We start from the raw sequence: 22,005 nt of genomic DNA, 5'->3' as shown, positions 1-22,005 counted from the left end.
TGCGAGAAGAAGACAAACCCAGAATCCTCTGGGAGACCCTATGCAGATCCTTTGTAGCCCATTGGCCTTTACCCTCTGACACCCACCCCCTGTATAAGAGCTAGTCCCCTGCCCCTGCGAGGGCAGAGAGATGCTCGTCCCTGGCTCCCCTTTGCCTAACTAATGAAGCTGCCTTGTGCGGAAGAGCTACAGGGGCCTCTTGTCTCTCTCTCTCCCTGGTCTGGCCTGGAGGCTGCCCTGCAGAGCTAAGCTGAAATCACGAGTTGATAATCACTGAAGAGCTGACAGCTTCTGCACGGGCCCTCCTAGCTTGCAGCTGAGGGAAGACACCGGGCTTCGGGAAGATGATCTCTTTTGGGACCATCTCTCCAGACCAGTCACAGCTTCCTCAGTCAGAGCTACTGACCCCTCACCAGCTGTCATAGATAAAGTTGAAAGAGGACAAAGTCATCAAAGCAACACTTATTTATTGATATAAACGAGTCACCTGAGTCAGATGCATCTCACTGAGGAGGCACCTCTCTCTAAAATGCACAAACTTTTATACCCTTCCTCAACTGGTGGGGTCCCTGTCCCTTTTTCCTGTTGGCTGGGTACTTAAGAGCTCACATTCTTTCTGACTGCCTACAGTGCTCAAACCGACACCCCCCCCTTCCCCTCCCTTTTCTATCCCACTAAGTAACAAGCATTGATTAACTCCCCTTTTCCTTCCCACCCCCCAAGCAGCCTAGCCCCGTGCTAGCTACATCTTTGCCTATATGACATGTGTGAGAGATGAGTGATATTTTGCTGAAGCCAATGGGTTATTAAGTTAAAGAACAAAAGTTGTCAGTTCTGTTATAACCGACCCACATCTGAAACGGATATGAGTTATTAAAATTTATTGAGAATGCAAAAAATATTTGCAAAGCAAGAAAGGATGGCGCTGGGAGTTTAGCTGGTTGCCAGAGGCTCATTCACAAAAATGGCAGGTTGGCCTTTTATACCCTTGTGTCTGATGCATAGTAATCGCTGGTTTTACATAGCCACGCCCCCTTGCCAATCCTCTGAGAGCCTGCGCTTTTCTGGCCCTGAGGCAATCAGGGTTTTCATGGTCAGGGTTCTCGTTGCTTTTATGGTGCTGCTCCTGAAGTCTGGCTGGCAACACAGAACTGGCACTGTCACACAAAACTCACCCAACTCCTATGAAACCAAACTTGTACAGTCAAAGCCACCCCAACAACATTAAACCTTTGACATATATCTTATCACTTGATATTTCCACTGGATAAAATCATAATAGCCAACATTATAATCTCTAATATAACTTATAACATAATTCATAATTAATTCAACATATGGCAAAAGCCAGCCTTCAAAAATCATTCATAACAGTTCTATGTGGTGTTGTTTGTGGTTTGGATTTGTTCTGGTTGGTTTGTTGGGTGTTGCTGTGAGCTGGGAGAGGGGCGGGGTTGAAGACCTGATTAAAAAAGGAAGTAGGATGAGAGGAGAGGGGACAGAAAAGTAGGCGGTCAGTAGAGAATGTAAATTCCCGAGTACCCAGCCATTGGGGAAGGGGACAGGGACTGCCCTGGCTGGGAAAGGGTATAAAATGTAGCTATTTTGTTGGAGGGTGTGTTTGTTCAGGTCTGGGGAGGAACAGGCACCTGCCTCACCTGAATTGTTCTAATAAACAGTATAGTTTTCTTTTTCTTTGATGACTTTGTCCCCATTTAATTGTATGTAAAAGTTAGTTCATTTCTAACATGGGAAAGTTCATTCTAATTTGGGAACTTGTCTGGGATACCTGACCTCTGATCCTGCGAGGTAGGACAATGGGAGCATGGGAAGGCATTCCCTGCAGTTTCAGCAGCCCTGTCATGCCCTGTGAGGGCTGCAGGTGAGACCCGGACAGGGGACTCTTGAAACAAAAGAGGGGAGAGGAAAGGTAGAGAGAGAGGGAAAAGGCAGAGAAAGAGCAGAGTTCATGCACGTCAGCCGGTAACACCTGTGCACGGGACCCAGGTAAGAAATTGGCTGTTGTGAGAAATGAGTCTCACAAAGTAAGATTTTCGTGAAAAATTTTATTCCAGAAACAACCTTCCCAATTAATGATAGGAGACCACGATGGCAATTTGCCTTACACAAAACAAAGGGAACAACACTGGGTGCTTGACCTGGGACAGGTGTGGTAAGAGGCACACCCAGGATTGAGTGATGATACATTTTATACCCCTAAACCCAACCCGGTACATCCCCTGTCCCCGCCCCCAAAGAGACTGGAGTAATTGTCTGAGTGGTAAGACCTCTTGATTGGTCAGTTGTTGGCTCATTGGTATTCAAGATCTTCTTATTGGCTTGTGAGGTATCCAATGGGGTTCCTTGGTACCTCCCCTTATGTTAGTCAGGTCGACACCCACTCCCCTTTCCTGGAGCAAGATTACCTCATGAGTTGTCTAGAGGGTTCTACACTCTCCCCATTACGTATTTTTTACAGTTTAGGCAGTAATTCTTAACCGTGAATGGGTAGACTAAATTAGTATCATCACCTTCAACCAACCAATTAACAACCATTAAACTAATCAACAACCTTCAACTAATTAACAACTGGTTCAACTCGAATGAGAAAGCCAATCTTCTAGATCTCGTTTGTAACAGCTGTCAAGTATTACCTGGGTGGCTGGAAGAAGCAGGACTGAGTGAGTGTGCTTGAGATGCAGAATTGCCTGCAAAGTGAGTGTGGAGTCCTTCTAACTGTGGTTCCATTATCCCACGAGGGGTACATCCAGTGAAGGGATGAAGCGAATGGTTTTGAGAGAAAGGAGTCCTTCAGGGGAATACTAGGAAATAGGCAACATCTGCAGCAGGAAGGTCAGGAGGAGTGCAGAGGGACATAAGGGCTCCACTCTGAGCATACCTCCAGACAGTACCTTAGGGAGGATGCTCAGGGATGGGGGACAAGAGGAGCTGTCTTGTACCCAGGGGAAGGATCAGGGGAAAATGATCCAGTGTTGTATGTTTGAATGGACAAAGGAACCTATTGGGCCAGACCTATTGTACTGGCTGCAGTGTGGGTCGTCGGACAAATGGGTATGTTAGGCATTAAATTTTTATGTAAACATGAAAGAACCTCAGAAGAGAGAGGAGAGGAATTATGCTGCTTGCTGGAGACATATGTGTCCATATTTGTGACCAAGAACTTAAGGGAGCTTAAAGGGGAGAGAAAGAGGGAAAAATGGGACCCCTTAGACCACCTACCCCCTCGCTGTGTGCCTGATAGGGTACTGAATAGTCTAAATTTAGAGAAGAAGCAGCAGAGCAGCAAAGGGACGATAATGGCAGGGCTGGTCCCCATAAAATGGCGGGCCCATGTAGTGGGGCTGGTTTTACTGAAATGATAAAATCTCAAAATAGGACAGACCAGCTGTCACAGAGAACAAGGACTACAGAGCTAGGACAATTAAAGAGAGATGTTCAAAATTTCCCCTTCCCCCTTTCAAGAACCACCTCAGATGCTAACACAAATATGTCCATGTTTCCCCTGGGACAGGTACCTATGCATGGAGCTCAAGGAGGGGTAGGGTTTGTTAACATAGCTCGAAACAGTATTGAAGTAAGAGAATTTAAAAGGGAAATGAGTACTATATCAGAGGATGCCTTGGGGCTAGCAGAACAACTGGATCAATTCTTAGGCCCAAATATTTACACCTGGGAGGAAATGCAATCTATTTTAGAAATCCTATTTGCCCTGGAATAAAGACAAATGATAAGAATTGCAGGAATAAGAATATGGGAGGGAGAAAATCCACCCAATGTTCAAGGAGGAATACCTGGTGAACAGAAATTCCCCCTGGTAAGACCTGATTGGGATCAGAATACAATCAAGGGAAGGAATAGTATGTCCGATTATAGAAGACTGGGGATAAGGGAAATTAAGGAGGCAGCACCAAAAGGACAGAGTTTTGAAAAGGCATTTGAAAATAAACAGCAGCTAGATGAGCCACTAACTGCCTGGTTACAAAGGCTCAGAAAGAATATGCAGCAGTATTCCGGACTAGATCTTGAAAGTGCGGCATGCCAAGAACTATTACAAATAAGTTTTGCTACCAGAGCATGGCCAGACATAAAACAGAAATTGGATAGTTTTCTTTTTCTTCGACAACTTTGTCCCCATTTAATTGTATGTAAAAGTTAGTTCATTTCTAACATAAGTATGCATTCTTATGGCTGAAACAATGGCTGAAGCAAAACATTATCTCTCACATGGTGGATCATCATCTCTCCCCCTGCTGTTTCTAGTTCAAAGCTCTTCTCATCAGCTTGCCCAGATTTGATAGACATGAGAAGCATTTGTCATACTCAGTCATGTCAGACCAACTACCCATCCTTGATCTTCAAAATGGCCCTGGGGTCATAAAAGCCAAAGCTCTAATTGAGACCAGGTGCAACCGTGGTTGTTGACCTGTATGATCTGTCCACTCCTCCTCAACCTCCTCCTTTCACTGGCAAGTGGCACCACTGCACCCTGGTGCCCCTGGTCCTCAGTTCCAGACCAACACACTCATTTTTGCTCTGCTCCAGGTCTCCCCTGGTGTAGGGAATGAGTAAAAAATAAGGAATGTTTCTACATTGCCTCTTAGAAGATTAAGGTTTGAAAGTTGAAGTGCTTAACTGCCTCTAACAAAAACTTTAGAAACTGCTTTATTTTAGAAAATGAGGGCACCCTGTATCAAGTCATTAAAAGAGCTTGTTGATACATCAGCAGAGCAAGTAATAAACTTTGAAACATCAGACGAACTTCTCGTGGATACCAACGAATCAGCCCACTTCAAGGGAGCAAATAAAGTCGTGATGGATGCGGCCATCCTGCCCCCATGTCTAAAAACTCGACAAAGTGCTGGAGTCTTTGCTGTCTTTTCTGTCCTTCACTGTCCTGGCTGCTTCTACAAAGGTGTTCGTGACCCACCACCCTGTTGGTCTGGCTGCCTGGCTCTGCTCCCTTGCTGGATTGCTGGCCAGCTCTTGGAAGGACTTCACCAGGGAAAGACCCATTGCGCCCAATAGAGATCTTCCCCATGCACTCTATAAGCCAGTGCTGCACCCCTGGTAACCCCTTTCCTGTGGTTTTCATAATTATTCTTGGAAATTTCCTGTTTTTCTCTTTCCTTTTTCTCCTTCTTCCTTCATGAAAAAATAAGTGAGTTATTGCTTTGGATCCCAACATCTAACCTCGTTTGTGTTTTAATCTCACTTTCAGGTATTTTAATCTCACTTTCCTCGGTTGTGGATCAAAGCAAAACTCGCCTCTCACCTTAAGGGGTTGGAACATCTGGCCGTATGGCTGGTACTTGAATTAGCCAAGAACTAGAGAAGCCTTGTCAGCCTCCTCACAGAACCCCTCTGAAGAAGCACATCTCCTTTATCCTGACCCAGGCCAGGTAGGGTAGCAGGAGGGGACCTGTGCCCCTCCACAGGGAGTTCCACTGTCATTTACCACCTCTCCCACCTGCTCTTGGAGGGACTCAGGGGCTGCCAGATGGGGGGATGTCCCAGTCCCTCATCTGCTATTGGGGCACTGAATCTTTTGTAGGTACAGATCTGTACGTGGAGCAGAACACCCTCCAGTCTTTGCTGCCTTCATTTCCCCACACCTCTACGCATGCACGGACTTTGCTTGTGTCCTCAAGTGCAGCAGTGGTTCAGGCTGCCACGAGCTGATGCATCCTTGTTGCTGTCAGGAGAAATGATTAGACAAGGTCAGGCGCATGACTCACAAGACCACTCTGGACTGTAATTAATTGCTGGAAATACTCTCCTTTGCTCTTTGTCTGCTTTGCCCTTGCTCATGCCCCCTAAGAGTTTGGCATTTCTATCACCGTATTATCCAAACACTTTCTTTTATCTACCAGCTGCAACTTCAGTTCCAAAGGTCTTTTCTTAGATTGTGCTTTGTTCTTCTGTTCTTGTCCCTTTCTGATGCTGTAAACTTTACCTGAAATACTAATTTCAATCAATAAAGTACATCAGAAATAGCCAAGATACCCTTATATTTGTGCTGTAGTCAGATACAGACTCCCCGAATTGCCTACTCTATGCCCCCTCTAATATGCACCCCTTTTTTTTCTTATGTAACAAAACAGTATTCATAATTCTATTATGTCTTTGTTCTTTTTCTCTAAGTTCAGGAATTTAACACAGCCTTGGCTGAGCAACAATCCACGTAGATTAGTAACATTTTCTAGAACTGATAGTTTCTCTCTTCAGTTACTTCCTTATCTGTAAGTTCCTGGCCCTATCTACAAGGAGATTCACATGGTCTGTTTGTAAAGACACATTCATCTTATTCCTTTCAATCCCTCCTCTTTTTTATTTTCTCAATGATTTTATTCACAAAGCTTAATTATCACGGATACAATCATTTCTTCTTGGGTCTTCTTTGTTTTCTGTCCTTCTTTAGCCATTTCTGGATCTGTAGGCATGGCTACCACCTGCATCCCCTTGATCGCATGTTGAATGAGCTGCACTAAGCAAGGGATCACGCATGGTAAAAAGATTAGAGTTGCTGTAGCACATAAGAGGACAAATAGCATTTGTTTAACCCATAGTTCACCAGCTAACCACAAAAACATGTCCCATTCCCATCCTTTCCATGTTTGGGCTAGTACATGAGATAATTTTCTTACTTCCTTTGTTATCTGTTTACCACTTTTCTGTGGTCATCTATTTGCAAACAGCAGTTTGAGTCATTTATCTTTCCACAAGCTCCCCCTTCTTCAGCTAATAGGTAATCTAACACCATCTGATGTTGATATATCACATTCCTCATCGGAGTGGATTGGTCAGCAAGAAGGTCAAGAGCTGTAGCTGTCTGGTTGGTTATTATTTCAAAGACAGCTTGTAACCTAATTATCTAATTGAAATTCTAAATGGGTTCTCTGATGCCTGATACTAACTCATTAGGATTCCAAGTGGCTGGTCCATAGTGTTGTATAATCCGTTCTGGTGGCCATTCATCTTTTCCCCGCCTTTGGGCACTCTCTCCAGCCAGGGATTGACTGCTTTTCTCTAATTAAATCACCATATGGTTTGATTCCTAGCAGATTTCCTGGAACTTGTGGTAGCAGAAAAAGAACAATATCCCTGACCAGTTTGGAGGTAATTTGGGATAAGCATGTTGGCCAAAAATCCAGTTATGTCCTTTCAAGGCCCACATTCTGTTGGGAAAGGCGTCTTCCAACCTTTTGTCATCTATTGGTGGGTCAAAATACAGCTTGTTTCCTGGGCCTAACAGTCCTCCAACAACAGTTGCCCCACCATAAGTCACAATATTTGAATATCCTAGCTCGTAAACAGGCTTTCCATTTACAGTTATGTCCCCAAGCTGTTTGGTTGGATTTGGATCAGAGCTCACTAAAAAGGGTTTGAGTGCTGTTCTGATGTTGCTACTTCCACTGATAATCATGGACAACATGTGTTTTACCAGTAGAATTGTCTCCGAGGCAGCTTAAATATAGGTGGTCAGAAAACCTGTCCCTCCCCACTGCTTTACAGCCTTCAAAATCTCTGGGATCACTTTGCCCAGCTACCATTAATGAGCTTAATATGCATTTGATTCCATCTGCCTCAGTATTTGGAACAATCATAAAGGAGGGCAATTGGGGGTCCAACAGTCATCCCAAAGATATCAATTTATCCCAAAGATAAAGTCCGTCCATCTTACAATGAATTCACTTAATTAAAAGAAGGAAAGCTGCACTGTCAAAGGTAACAGATCAGATGGAAGCTGTATTTTAAAAACTTGTCCAGAACATGCTGGAAGGTGATCTGTTGTGGTAGCTCACCTCTCTTCGCTCACTAGCAGAGGCATTTGAAAGAAAGAATACAGTTTGAAAACACCAAACTAGAGAGTGCTGTGCTTTGTGTGCTTTTTCTTTTTCATTAAAGCCCATGGGATATCTCCTTCCTGTGCATGTTTCCCTCCAGCATTATGGGTAATGAGTAACTCCAACCTAACTCTTCATACTTGGAATTTGACATGACTTATTGAACCCTTAGAATCTTGGGAAGTAATTCTCCAGCCCTGTTTACTTTCTTGACAAGAACGAGACTGAGTTAGACCTTACTCTTCGAGATTTTATAGCTTTGATAAGAGTTCCATGAGGTGGAATTGCAATTTTGTATTCTAGATGTTTCAAAACTGACCTCCTGCTTTACTGTTTTCTGGATAGAGAATTCACCTGCAGATTTCATTACCGGAAGAATATCATCAACCCTCCCAAGTGAAATTTAGTTAAAGTTTAAACTAGAAAGCTGTCTCTCATATTAGCAACTTCTTTGCAAGCAGTACCAAAAAGAGATGGAATAGTTAGTTCCAGACAAAAGGACTAAAGGGCATTTAAGGCTGTGGACCTGTAACAGCTTTATTATGCATACTTGGTGCCATGGTAGTTTTACGTGTTGCTCAGTCATCGACTACATTTCACAGTTCCTAGACTGGAAAAGAATGATAATCTAGTATGCTTACAAAAATCAGAGCTTTTGAAGTTCTCTATGTGCTCCTCAGTGATTGAAAGGAATGTCGAAGTGTCATTTGGCCTATACACTGCAGGGAACCACTTATCAATGCTAGAATTAGGGAAAACCAAATCCATTAGCTAATTTTAAGTGATGAGTGAGATTACTTTCCAAATGCTTCAGTTACTTCAGCAAATACTAACTCTATTGCAAATAAAATGCAGTGGAGGTCTAAGAGTACTGCAGTAATAAAAGCCCTCTGATTACTTTCTCTCATGTGATCAGTGTCACATGATTTTCTGCCATGATTTCTGGATGTTTATTTTCAGAGAAGACAGACTTGCCTGATGAAAAACCTGTGTCAAATAAATAATATGCAATGTCCAAGTGTGTTCTTCGGGCTTCAGCCTTAGTGCATGAACTCAATATAGATCTAAAGTTTATATGTCAAAACATCTCAAAAGTCTTGCAGCAGCGATTTTCGAAGTATTCCAGAAACACTGAGGGTGAAGTTGTGGGGTGGGAATCTGGGCTGTGAAAACAAGTGCACTCACTACCAGGCTCGGTTTGGACACTTCAGGTTTGAATAGCAGGCATCGGAGGGACTTGCAACACCCTGGGGCACTATTTCCTTCACAGTCACCTATCTCGTATCCAAGAAATAAACACTCACCTGACTCTCTCACAGGCACCCTACACATAGCTGACACTGTTAGCCTTCCAGCAATGTCCTTCTTTTTGTTAGTGCAAACATGGGATCAACTATGGTAATGGCTCAGTCTCAAGAGTAGTTTTTGAATAGGTTTATGAAGATGGTACAGATAATTTAAAAAGCAGAATTATTTTCTTTTCAAGTTATGCAAGGTTCAGAAAGTTATTTTCAACAGGACAGCAATTCTTACATTTTCATGCAAATTAACAATCATCATTCAATTTCATTATTCATTCCAAAGCAATTTTTCAGTTGTTAAAAGCTTTGGAAATACAAAAAATAAAATAATTACCAATAAATTGGTAGGACTATGGACTTGGAAAATACATGCTAGAAATACTGGTTTTGTGTTGGCCATATCCAAATACACTGTGAGAGTTTAAGGATGGGTGGACCAGAAGGTACTTGCTGTTATTCAGGTGTTCTTGACTTATATCTTAAGTAATTGAAATACAGAGAAAAACAAAAAGCTTAAGAAACAATTAATTCCATGAACCTCCTCTTCATTCTGATCCTATCAGCATCCCACACAACTAATATTCCTTAGCTACTGCTTCCAGACTGTTTCACTAATAAAAGCTTCAGCATAAAATTTTAAGACCAAAACTCAAATTTCAGGTGCAGTTACACTAGTTTGTTGGAAGAATGAAGACATAAACTGGCAGCACTACATCTGTCCCAACACAGTTCAATAAAACAAACCTTGTTTGGTGCAATAGGATAACTCATACTAGGTATTACTGATTTTTACATTATTTACTACTCTCTAACAGAAACAAGAAATTGTCTACATTTATTTCTGTGTAATTCCTAAGTAATGGTGAGGTAATTTCCTACCAAAAAGAGCTATTGTCACTGAACACAACACTAAGCCTAACACTGGAGATGGAATCAGTTCCTTAAAACTGCTTTGCTACCAGAGTGCTGCCCTGGGATTTTATATTGTATGTGGAGCCCTGCAACTACACAGTTAGGGCTGTGAAACTGACAAGATACGTTTGTGGATGACAAACTATCACACAGGGACAAAACAAGCCAATCAAGCTTCAAAAACGCCTCAAAAGTATTCATCCTAGGGAGTCCTATCTCAAAGGGAGGTCAGGGCACACTCCCTTCAAAGGAGTGTCATGGTACCACCGCAGGAACTGCCATCCTTCAGTGCTTGGTGCCTGAGTCTTTTGCAAGTCCTGTTGATTGGTCCTGTGGTGACAGGCTCTCAGAAACCAGCAGCTGTCTGAATGCTGCTCAGTCACCACATCTGCATGGAGGATCAAAATGGGGGAAAACAGGGCAACTGTGAGCAGGTAAATGATGATCACATCATCACCCCTGACAACTAATGGCAACCAGAATATGCATTTCTCTGTCCATAAAACTTTTAGGGCAGTAATACGGTTCTTAATCTGCTTTTTCATACTTAAGACTCTTTTTGGGTATTACTGGGAATGGTAGACTAGAAATACAAAACAGGATTAAAATGGAAGTCTTAGACTTCCGTGCATGGTAGATGGAATGTCTAAACCTTTATCAATAGCCATATGAGGACTTCTCTTGCAGTCCTCAGGATTCTTACCTCCCAAAACCTTTGACAGACAGGCAACATTAGTATCTGATGGATGCTTCAGGAATGGACACACTCCTTGGAAACCTTTCATTACAAATGAGCAAAGGAAGGATCAAATCTACATGAAGACTGGTTGATAAGTCGCTCATTTGCAGAGGATACGGGATTGAAAAGTAAGATACACCATAACAGGCCTCACCAGATATGAAGGTAATTTCCAACATCAAACTTCAAATACTTACAATGTAATGGAAACCAGAGGGGAAAAAATTAAACTATTGCAAATGTGATTTGTGTATCTCTAAATATGACCGAGTAAAAGTTACAGTTACAAAGCAGAAGTAGACTAATTCCCAGAGACCCATATCATCAAAGCCACCAAATATTTCAGAGACCTGAGGTACCTTCAGTGAAAATGTACAGACCAACCATATCATGTGAAGCCACAGTGTTGTATCACAGCCACACTGATGGCAAACCAGGCTCTGTGGGGATGCCCTGTCTATGCTCTAGGATGCATCTGTGTGCTTGCCAACCAGGAATAATTGTGTCCATGGAGATGCTGGAGATGCTCCCGACTCCTACATTTTCACCCTTGGAAGTGGAAGGTGCATGGTACACATGCACAACCTTATCAGACTCTGCTGCCTGAACACTGTTCAACAATCAAGCTTGAAAGCAGAACCACTCAAACCCCTCAGATCCTGTCAAGATAAAAAGTTAAGAAATGAAACAGCATTAACCAACCAAGTCCAAGCCTACACTAAATGAGCTTAATGCTTAATGTGCAGCAACTGTGCCTATAGCAAGATCCTTAGAGATACTCTGTGGACAGATCGTCCTTCTATGGTAATGCTTTCATATAAACCTGCTTAATTGGAAAAAATACTCAGCATTTCAAGAGCAGAGAAAAACTGGAGCAGTAGAGAGAGCTCCTGCCACACGATGCCAGGCTAGGTAACTTCTCTAGTTATCACCAGGATTAAAATTGAGTACTTTTAATGTCTTCATGGGTAAACCTGGGGGAAAGTAACACTGTATAGACAAACACAGCAGAGAACTACAAGACCCACATGTCCTTTTAGTTTAAATTTAATTTGTCAGATAGAAGTTATCTATGTACAATCAGTGTGCATTGTAACAATTCTGTCAATAAATTCGTAAGTCAAATCTTCTAAAATATTAACTACCTGCATAGCACATTTGACATTATTGCCCATGTTGAAGAGGGAACATATGAATTTACAATTAATTTTGATTGATTTTGATACTGAAGTGTTCAGGTATTTGACACTCCTCCTTTAAAACCAATGCACCTGAAAAGCTTTCCAGAGCACAGTTTAGCTGGATATTTCTTAAGATTTCACTACAAACAATCACAACACTGACAGTTTAATAGAGAAAAAAGATCCAAACCAAAAAAACCCCCAAAAAAACCAAAACCCACAAACCAAAACATGTATCTAAAGTATCCAAAAAAGGGAGCACTAAATGGAATAAAATGTTCCCTTTCCCCATTTTTACATTCTGAGCAGTGACTCCATCAAAATCTTTTATTGAAACATACAAGTAGACTGATTTTGTTTCATAATTGTGACAAGAAGGCCTGAGTTGGTGGGGAAAGGAACAGTCAAAAAAAGCCTGAGGGGGAAAAAGCTCATTTAATAAATTTACAACAATTTACAGCCATTTGTTTGTGTTTCGCTTTTTTTTTATTATTTGTTTGTTTTGTAAAAACGTGTTGTAACTGATCACAAACAGGAGAAATCCTGGCTATTTTACAGTTATAGGTACAGAATTTAAATATTCAAGCTTGTGATGGAAAGCGGCAAGGTGGTCGCAGTGTACAATGTAAACAAGTAGCTTTGGAAAGTGAACAAAGTCCTTGAGAGTTCTTTACTAAGAAAAAAAATATTTTCCCCATTCCCTCCTGAAATATGAGCACAGGTCAGTGTTTAAAAGTTCGTTTACAAACATAACTTAAAACATTATCAGCCTCAAACCACTTTGACATGAAGTGTTCTATAGTAAGATCCAGTCTGAAATGGGCAGTGTTGAGGTCCCTGTAAAAGTAAACATCTTCCATCTCTTAAAAAAAAGTGCCACAGCATTTGCAGCACAGTGCAGCATAAACTTTAAATACAAAAATATTTTTCTTCTGTTGGGATACTAGACCTTGCATCCTGGAAAGAAGTAACAATACTGCTACTGATAGAATATCCCGTCTGTATCTTTCAAGTCATGTAAGGCAATTACTGTGTTAATTTACTGTATATGGCTAAAAGAAGGTCCAGAAAATGTCAGTCTTTGTTATGTTTTCCGGCTACTCCATGTATGTTCAGGTGTACTTTTGTGATCTGATGAATGTTCAAATGGAGATCTGTGACCTAGGGGAGATCTTGAACCATAAGGAGACCTCTGATCCAATGGTGACCTTGGGCCACTACCTGAAGCTCTGTGGTCCATTTGCCAGTCTGAGTGGTACCTATAATCTCTGGGAGATTTATGATGGCTGTATTCAGAAGAGGGACGGTGATCTGCATGTATCCTGTGGTCTGAATGGGAACGGTGATCTGAATGAACCCGGCTGTCTTTTAAACTCCCTTCCAGGCTTGACCTGTGGTCTCTGCTCCTGTACTCGTCAAACTTCCTATGTTTACTATCACTGTAGTATCTAAAAAATAAGAAATTATTTGTAATAGAGTTACTGGTAACATATTAAGAGCCACAATTATGTAAAATTGACAGAACTGCATTAGAGAAAGATCACTGTTGCAATTTTATATTACTCAGAAAAGATGGTTTGGTGCTTCCTACAAGCATAGCTACAAAAACACAAAGAGAATTCTGACCAGATTTCAATATTACTCAAGAAACTCACCTGCTGTCTTGTTTGTAGTGATCCCAGTCTCTGTGATCTTTTCCATTGCTGAAGGCTGAATAGGGCCTTTTCCTGGAGTCACTTTTCTTGTAAGCATCTCCCTGATGCCTGTCTTTATGATGATCGTGGAATTGTGACAGATACCTATCAGAGGAGTAGCTGTCCCTGCTACTGTCATCATGGTTTGTATTCTCCTTCAGTCTTTCCACATCTGTTTAGTAAAGCAGAGGTTAAAAGGAAGTATCATAACATCTTTACTTCACCTAATTCAAACAGCACTTCTACCTGTCAGCTGTATGAAAAGGACATAATTTAAAAAACAAGATCTAAATAGCTGAAAATCAAATGCACTAATGCCAGTGAACAGAAGAAAACTTCAGAATTAAGAGGGAACCAAGCTAAGATGTAGATGTGTAGGACTTGGAAACAGAACTTCTCAGCCCCTCCATTCAGTCTACGAAGCTAAGTGTCCAAACAAGCAGTGAGTAGAGGTGCCTTCAGCAGAGCAATTTTAGATAGAATTGCAGCAACCTCCTCTCTAAGAAAGGATGCTCTTAGCATGAGTAACAGTTTTAAAGGTGCACCTTGTTAGCAAAAGAATTTCAATAGTATTCCTAAAACACGTGAGTCTTGATTTTAAATCCATGACAATATACTTGAGGAGTTCAGTAACACAAGATTTAAAAAAGCACTACATACAAGAAGGCAGGTGTGGGAACATATGGGGGGAAAAAAAAAATCAGTGTTATTGTCAACAATAAAAAACAGCCCCTGTAACTAATGACAGACTGTGACTGACTAATAAACTTACACCACAGTGATACCACAACAGCTACAGTCACAGAATTTCCAAGAAAATTACAGGTTTTGACCTCTTGCCCTCCCCAAAATTTAACACAAAAAATGTTTCTTTATTATTTTAAAGGACACTCAAATAACCTGGTAGTACCAGCTTCACTCTGCACTCTGCTGGATTTCACCAGCAAATCAGTGAAGCTTTTCGAATTAGGCTATCTCTATAGGACTTAGCAGTGTGGAAAACAGACCCAGGAGACGTGTGAAATGAAATAAACATGAATACTTAAAAGTATTTAACACAAGAATATATTTAAAAGTTTCTTACCTGGATTTCTAATTACATGTGTATTCACATTGCTGCTAATATTCTGGTCGTTGTGTTGCTAAAAAAGACAAGTACATTGGTAAATGTACTTATTGGTAAATCCCAGAGTTCATCCGAATACATTGAAATATACCCTAACAAAAGAGACTACTACACTGCAAACACAAAGACTACTTGAAGTGTATTTCCGTATTCTTTATAATCCTCTGTATCTAATAAACATTACAATAATTAAAAAATGTATTTGTGTCTTTTGAAATGGTCTGAAAATATTACCTGAGACTCTTGACGTTTTTTGATTGCATGTTTATACAGTTTGTGCAGCTTTCTTGCATCAAATTCTGTAAACTTAGAGACAAAAATCCACAAATTTCTGAGGAAGAAGAAAAGAGAAGTTATAATTATTTAAATTTCTCCCTGTATTACATAGCAGAACATGGATTTAACTGCAATTATCTGAATGCTACTTCAGTAATCCTGAAATGCTATATAATCTACACAGTATTGTCTAATTGCACAACAAATGTTATGTAGTTGTAAATAAAACATTTGAAAGATTGATTCCTTTAACAATTTTTCACATTTTAATATTTATCGTAAGTACTTCAGTGTGAAGTGCATGGACAGTAGTACTGATAAGAATTCTGTCAATTTTTGGTGAAATGCTCATTAAAAATATAGCTATCAGTTTATATATGTCTTCTAAAAGTTTGTTTGAATTTTGAGTATTTACCAGTCTACAAATAAAAAATTTAAGTAAGTAAAGGAGTAAAAATTCTTTCAAATTTGAAATCTCTTACAGCATTAAGACACTTGACGAACAAATCTTATTAAATGAAACCATCAACAAAGGAAATTTTCCACAGAATTTGAGAGTCTGGTCAAGGTTTTTGAAACCAAGTAAGAATGTGAAAGAGGATGAAAGTCGTACAGTAATAAATCTGAGCCTAATCTGTGCTTGAAGGAACCAAAGTAGAACAAATCAAGTCTTTTGCTGTCAAGATGCCAAAATTCTGAAGAAAACTTTTCCTTCCATGATCACAGGTAAAGTTTTTTTAAGAGATACGGATTTTTTTTAGTGAAATTTGCAGGTGGAATGGTTAGAAGAGTCTACAGAATAACAGTGTTCAAAAATATTCTGAGTGTGGCACTTCAGGAAGCAACAGTATGCTCATTATTCAAACATGATAATTTAAACATGATAATTTCTGTCTAGAAGTTTTTGTAAGTAGGCAACCAGTCAATGGTGTGTCTAATGAGACCATTCTAACTTTATATAAACTATACTACTTCTTATCAAATACAGCTGAAATATGTATTTTATCTACACATAATATCATACCATTATTATGAATAACAGCTCTACTACAAGTTTTACCAAAATGTAAGACGTGGATTTTGTTTTTGTATCTCAGATCACCTTACTAATTTCAAGTAAAGGAAGTAAAATCAGCAGAAGCATTTTACGCTAACAGAAGTCTTCAGGAAAATGCAACACTTAAGACTTTGATATATATAATCATAGGCTGTATCTTCAAGCATAAAAACATTAAGTGAACATTCCAACAAAAGGAAGTCAAATTGCATTAAGAACTTATCAATGAAATACAAGACCAGTATTTTTTTTCTTAGTTCTTTTTATATTGTCACCTGATATAGATGCAAACTCTTCCCTCGCTTTTGAATTGCGTTAGAGTATGTTATGATAAATAATTATCAAGTCGTAGTTAATACGTAATAGTTAATTCAATTTTAGAGCGCATTTAAAAAAAAAAAAAGAATTCTGCAACTTGGAATCATACATTCAACACGTTTTTAGAACTGCGTATTTTCAGCAGGAATTATTAAAAAACCAAAATGACCTGAAGTTGAGAAAACCAGATCTTTAAAGGTAAGAATGGTTTTAACTAAACAGAGTGGCAGTGACAAGTCCCCAGCGTTTGCTGTCAGCGTTAAGCAGAGAGATGTCTCCACCCTCTGGACAAAATACAGGACTCTGCATCAATGCTTAAAGTCAATCCATTACAGGTCAGAACAATACATAATCACCTTTTAATAGACTTCTATTTAAAACAGCAGAAAGATACAAGAGCAAACAATAAATAGGAGACTAAAACCTATTCTTCTCAATGGAACCAATTGTAGATTTCCCTTTTCCAAGTAAAACCCAAGAAAATAACTTACTTTCTCCACTGTTTAATTTGTTCAGGATTTGTATACTCCTTTAGACATTCAGTAATATGATCCCCAATTTTGATAAGACACTGTCTAGTATGTTCCAGCTGCTCTCTTTCAGAAAGGCCCTTCTCTGGTCGATCCAGCTGTTTCAATGCTGCCTTGACAGGTCTCATTCTTTCTTTGCACTGTGAAATAGAAAAAAATGAATGCATCAATTCAAAACAAAAAAATTTATTCTAAAGCATGACCCACCTTTTACTGTGATATATACCCACAGGTGAAGACAATATTGTTAGAAGTCAAATGAAACACAAGACTTCCTCACAGGTCTTAAAAATGTTTTACATGTTTCCTTTGGAAGATTATCAATCCAGTTGGAAATTCACTTCCCTATGAAAGCGTTAGATTCTATAAAATACACATATCAAGGTGTAGCAGCACAGAAGATACAGGTGCTAATGTGTATATCTCAAACACCAGCAGCTGGATGGCTGTGAGGCTATCTTATTTTCTGTTCAAAACCCACTGGTGTCGGCTTATATGGCAGGTCAGGGACTAACATACTGATTTTCTTTCCAGGTGTGTAATTTACTAATAAAACTTTGTAAGCTTTTGCAGACCCTCTCATTTTTATTGTTCCTTTCCATCACAAACATCCAAGAATCTTGGGTGATCCCTTCCCCTTAAGGGTGGGACTCCACACTAGGATTTGAGAAAGCACTAATTTAATATATAGGATTTCTGAGGAAAAAGACTTACTACAACTGTATTTTAGTATTAAAACTTTGAGCACAATCATGTAGGACAAGTCTTACCCCTTTTAGCACCTACAAAGCTATACAAACTCAATGTCAAAATTAAATATGAGAGTGTTCAGGACATTTCAAACAAATACTTTCTGCAACCATTACACTTGGCATTCAACAAAGGATCAAAATTGCTTCTCTGAGCATGTTTTAAACCTCATTCCTATGCAGATACTAGCAGAAGTTATGCTACCAAGAATAAAGCTAGCTTGGGTATAGCACCATAAAGGCTGGAAACCACCTCCGAGATCATTAAACCCAGCCTTTCACTGAACACCACCATCTCCATTAAAATGTATCACCAAGTCCCACATCCAGTTGTTCTTTTGAACACTTCCATGCATAGTGACTCCACTACCTCCCCAGGCAGGCTGTTCACTGCTTAACCACTCTTTCATTGAAGAAATCTTTTCTTACATCCAACATAAACCTCCCCTGGCATAACGTGGGACTATTTTTCCTTGTCCTGTCACTGGTTCCCTGGGAAAAGACCTGACTCCCACCTGGCTACAGCCTTCTTTCAGGAAGCTGTAGAGAGTGATAAAGTCTCCCCTGATGCTCCTTTTCTCCAGGCTCAACAACCCCAGCTCCCTCAGCCACTCCTCATAAGACTTGTGCTCCAGACCCTTCCCCAGCTCCGTTCCCTTCTCTGGACTTGCTCCAGCAGCAAAATGCCCTTTTTCAATTGAGGGGCCCAGAACTGAACACAGCACTCGAGATACGGCCACAGAGAATGTCTAGACTAGCCACAGATAAAGGTCGTACATTCTTGAATTTTCCCACTTTGAATCCAATGTTTTAATGATAAATCCAGATGAACCCAGTTGGCATGGTTTAAACTCTGCAGACACTTGCTTGGTAATACCATTGAACTCCAATGGCATGATAACATGACATGCATATCCTCCTTGTCACCAAGAGCACAATCAGTTAAGCCTGAACAACATTTCCATTTGAAAGTGCAACTATAATTAGACTGCACCTGACCATGGCATAATGAAAAACAACAATCACCTCCTTCCCCCATTCTTCCCCTCTATACAGTACCAAACCTAGAAAAACCAAACAAATACCTGGAATGGAATGAAACAGAGTATCACCATTACCAGCTAAGCATCTAGGGACAACTCAGAAAAACTGGGGAAGCTGTTCCACTGCCATCTCATTCCACTAAGTAATTAAGCATCTGGTTTACATTTTGCACTGCCACAGATTAAAGTAGCTTTTAAAAAGACAGCTTATAGAGTGCAATTCTTAAATATAGAAGTGATGAGAAAAATATAACTGTACATGGAAATCAAGTGATTTTCTGTCATTAGCCACACAGACAAATCCACCTGAATCACTCAAGGCCCATGCGGAAAATCACACGTGATTTACTTAGATTGTTTAGAATAAACTCATGGACCAGTAACTGCCATACTCATGGGAATCCTACTGGCATGTCACAGCCAGCATCCACAACAGACCCAACAGACCTGGCTGGCAAAAACACAACTGTTGAAATCTGAATGACAACAAGCACAGCTGTTCAAAGAAACTCATTGATACTTTTCCAGGGGCCTCAGCCAACCTATAAAACTTCATATAAATTGTGCATATGCATTTTTCTCAAATGTTAATTCTATTCTTAGTAAGAAGTAGTGATTAAACAGAATTCTTTTGGTGTCAGAGACATTGCCTCAGCAAGGTATTTCTAAGTGCTTTAGTATTGTTCCTTCTTGTGTTTACTAACTAAAGTCTGCAATACTTTAGTTATACAATACTTCAGAAGGAAGTCCTGAAACCTAGTTTTTCTTGCTATCTTGCAAAGAAGAAAAGCATAAATGATATGGCGAAGCCGAAGACTCCATCAATTCCAATTAAGTTCATTCACATCTGCTCTTTAAGAAGCACGATATACAAGTGATTCTTGAGGATAAATCTTTAGTGTATATTCTCAACCTGTAAATCCTACAAACTACTGGATAAGTTTTTCTGTTATCCTGAATAAATACAGAAAAAAGGCAAAATAAAACTGCTAGAACACAGTAAAAAATTACTTTAGTACACTGTCAGTAAGATTCATTGATCTGAGACTTAGCAAAAGATCACCTGTGTTACCGTGCCAAGTAACAATATCAAGAGTATCAGCAATTGTCCTAATTTAGACTATTAAGTAGAAACACCGATTTCAAAAGGGGACTTACCACACTAAAAGTTTTCTGATCTAGCTCTTCAGATTCTTCTGATATAGGAACTGGTTCACTAGATGCAGTAATATGAACTGGAGTATCCAGCAATGGAATTTTTTTAGCTTTCTCTTTATTTTCAGATTTGATTTCATTTACCTAAGAACAAGATACAAAAATACTTAATACATTTTATTTTGGTTCTGCAATTATAACATATGACAATCCCCCTAACTACTGCATTCTCTTCAATACATAAGAATAAAATCTATGCTGACATTCAATGACAGTACATTTTATTTTCTCTGTGGAATGGAAAAGGAAAATGGAAAAGGAAAAAAAGAATTTTTTGCACACGTTCAGTCCAATTAAGAGATACATCATTGAAGATGTACTTCCCCATTCCAAATGCCTGTCCTTGTGGTTTCAGGTAAAAATAAAGCTTCAAGTGACATAAAAGACTTTAATGAAATGACAACTGATAAGATCCAAACACTTTTTCATCTCAAAATCATTCACATAAACCTGGTGGCCTTCTCTAGCGCTATGTAAGATAAGTAAACCTAGTTACCTTCTCTTCCTTTACTTCTTTTTCTTTCTGTGTGGATTCTTTTACTTTGTTTTCTCTCTTTTCTTTAATATCCTTTTCTTTTAATTCTTTCTTATCCTCTTTTTCTTTTTTCTCCCTTTTCAAATCCCTCTTATTTTCCTTTTCTTTTGTCTCTCTTTTTTCTTCAGCTTCCTTCTTAATACCAGAATCTGGCTCAGGCTTTTCTTCATTTTCTTTTTCTGCTTTAAATTTTTTATGTGGATGTTTCACTGAAACAATCTCATCCTGCAATATGCAAGCATATATGTCACATCAAATGGGGTTCCTATCTATACAAGTTTCGCAACTATCAGATTGAAACACTTTTTATCTGTGCATTTTTTATTTCTGGACATAGATTTATCAAATCACTCATGAAATAGAACTGAATGCAGCGGGTTAAGAAATACGAGAACTATGCACTTACTTCCTTGATGTGACAAAGCAACTACTGATTTGGCAGAGTCAGTGGGTGTGAGAAATTGTGTTCATTTAACTTAGAATTAAATTTGAATTTGGTCCCTTTAAAGGTTATTAGACTGAAGAACTGAAATCTAAAAGGAAGTAAGTCTTGCAAAACTGACCTGATCTGTCAGGACAGTCAAGTCATGGGGGATATTAGAAGACCTCTGATCTAATTTGCTTTGTCCCAATACCATATTAAACACTCACAGGAGAAGGTAACAGAATCCCAACTTTCTCTTTTCCAGAACTGCTAGTTTTACCAGGCTTTAAAAAAATCTTTAGTTACAGACTCTCTGTTAGGTGCCCATTTAACTGTTTGAAGGTGAACAAAGTATCACTTCACTGCTCTTTATAATATTCACTGAGAAGATCTGTGATGGAAACTAATATCCTTTCAGACATACAAAAATACTGTAACTGAAGTATTATTATAATACAGGTGGAAGAATCATTATCGTGTTTGAATTTATTTGAATATACCAAAAAGGCACATACAGAAACTGTTTATCTGTTGCAAAAAAACAGATGAAAGACTGTCTCGAACTGAACAAGTTATTTAGAAGAGGTATGAAGTCATCGGCCCAACCAAGGCTGTGTTTTGGTGTTTAGGTATCATGGAAGCTTTCTAACAAAAAATCCAATGACATAAAAACTTTCCTGATAATTCTAGGAGTAAAATAGGTAAATTTTAAATACTGCACACGGTGTGGCATCTAAGTAGCTAAAGCCAGCTGTTTAGGAAGGTTGTAACATACAGTCCAGTTTTCCGAAATGCAATTGTTAATCATGTCCAAAAGGACTGAAGTGATGAGTACCTGCTGTTAAAGAGAGGACAACATTCTAGGCAGTTTCCCAAAACATAGTTAAGTCAATCAACTGACTGGCAGTGTATTCTCATTTAAATGGAGATGGAAGACACTCATTTTTGAAGTAGTCTGAACAATTAATTTGCTTAGTTTTAGGGTTCAGTTGTCCGTGTTAATTTACTGGGAACTGTGGCAACATTTACAGGTCTTAGTC

The 22,005-nt window shown here is 39.5% G+C and overlaps 1 protein-coding gene across 2 annotated transcripts in view; it reads right to left on the bottom strand.

Moving 5' to 3' along the window:
• Positions 1 to 11,848: 11,848 nt before the first annotated feature.
• Positions 11,849 to 22,005, bottom strand: part of CHD1 (chromodomain helicase DNA binding protein 1) — a 55,632-nt gene continuing 45,475 nt past the window's right edge. Inside the window, exons 31-37 of one of the 2 annotated variants that reach the window (XM_032095143.1) lie at positions 20,503 to 20,766; positions 19,950 to 20,090; positions 16,961 to 17,139; positions 15,053 to 15,149; positions 14,777 to 14,834; positions 13,654 to 13,864; positions 11,849 to 13,446 (exon numbers count right to left, since the gene is read on the bottom strand). In XM_032095143.1, coding sequence (XP_031951034.1) covers positions 13,083 to 13,446; positions 13,654 to 13,864; positions 14,777 to 14,834; positions 15,053 to 15,149; positions 16,961 to 17,139; positions 19,950 to 20,090; positions 20,503 to 20,766 — 1,314 coding nt within the window. In that variant the 3' untranslated portion in view covers positions 11,849 to 13,082. The remainder of the gene's footprint in view (positions 13,447 to 13,653; positions 13,865 to 14,776; positions 14,835 to 15,052; positions 15,150 to 16,960; positions 17,140 to 19,949; positions 20,091 to 20,502; positions 20,767 to 22,005) is intronic. The other variant, XM_032095144.1, reaches the window with a different exon arrangement.

The sequence above is a fragment of the Corvus moneduloides genome, chromosome Z, assembly GCF_009650955.1.
Source record: "Corvus moneduloides isolate bCorMon1 chromosome Z, bCorMon1.pri, whole genome shotgun sequence".
NCBI lineage: Eukaryota > Metazoa > Chordata > Aves > Passeriformes > Corvidae > Corvus > Corvus moneduloides.
Note: the sequence above shows the minus strand (reverse complement) of the source record. Positions and strands in the feature narration are given on the sequence as shown.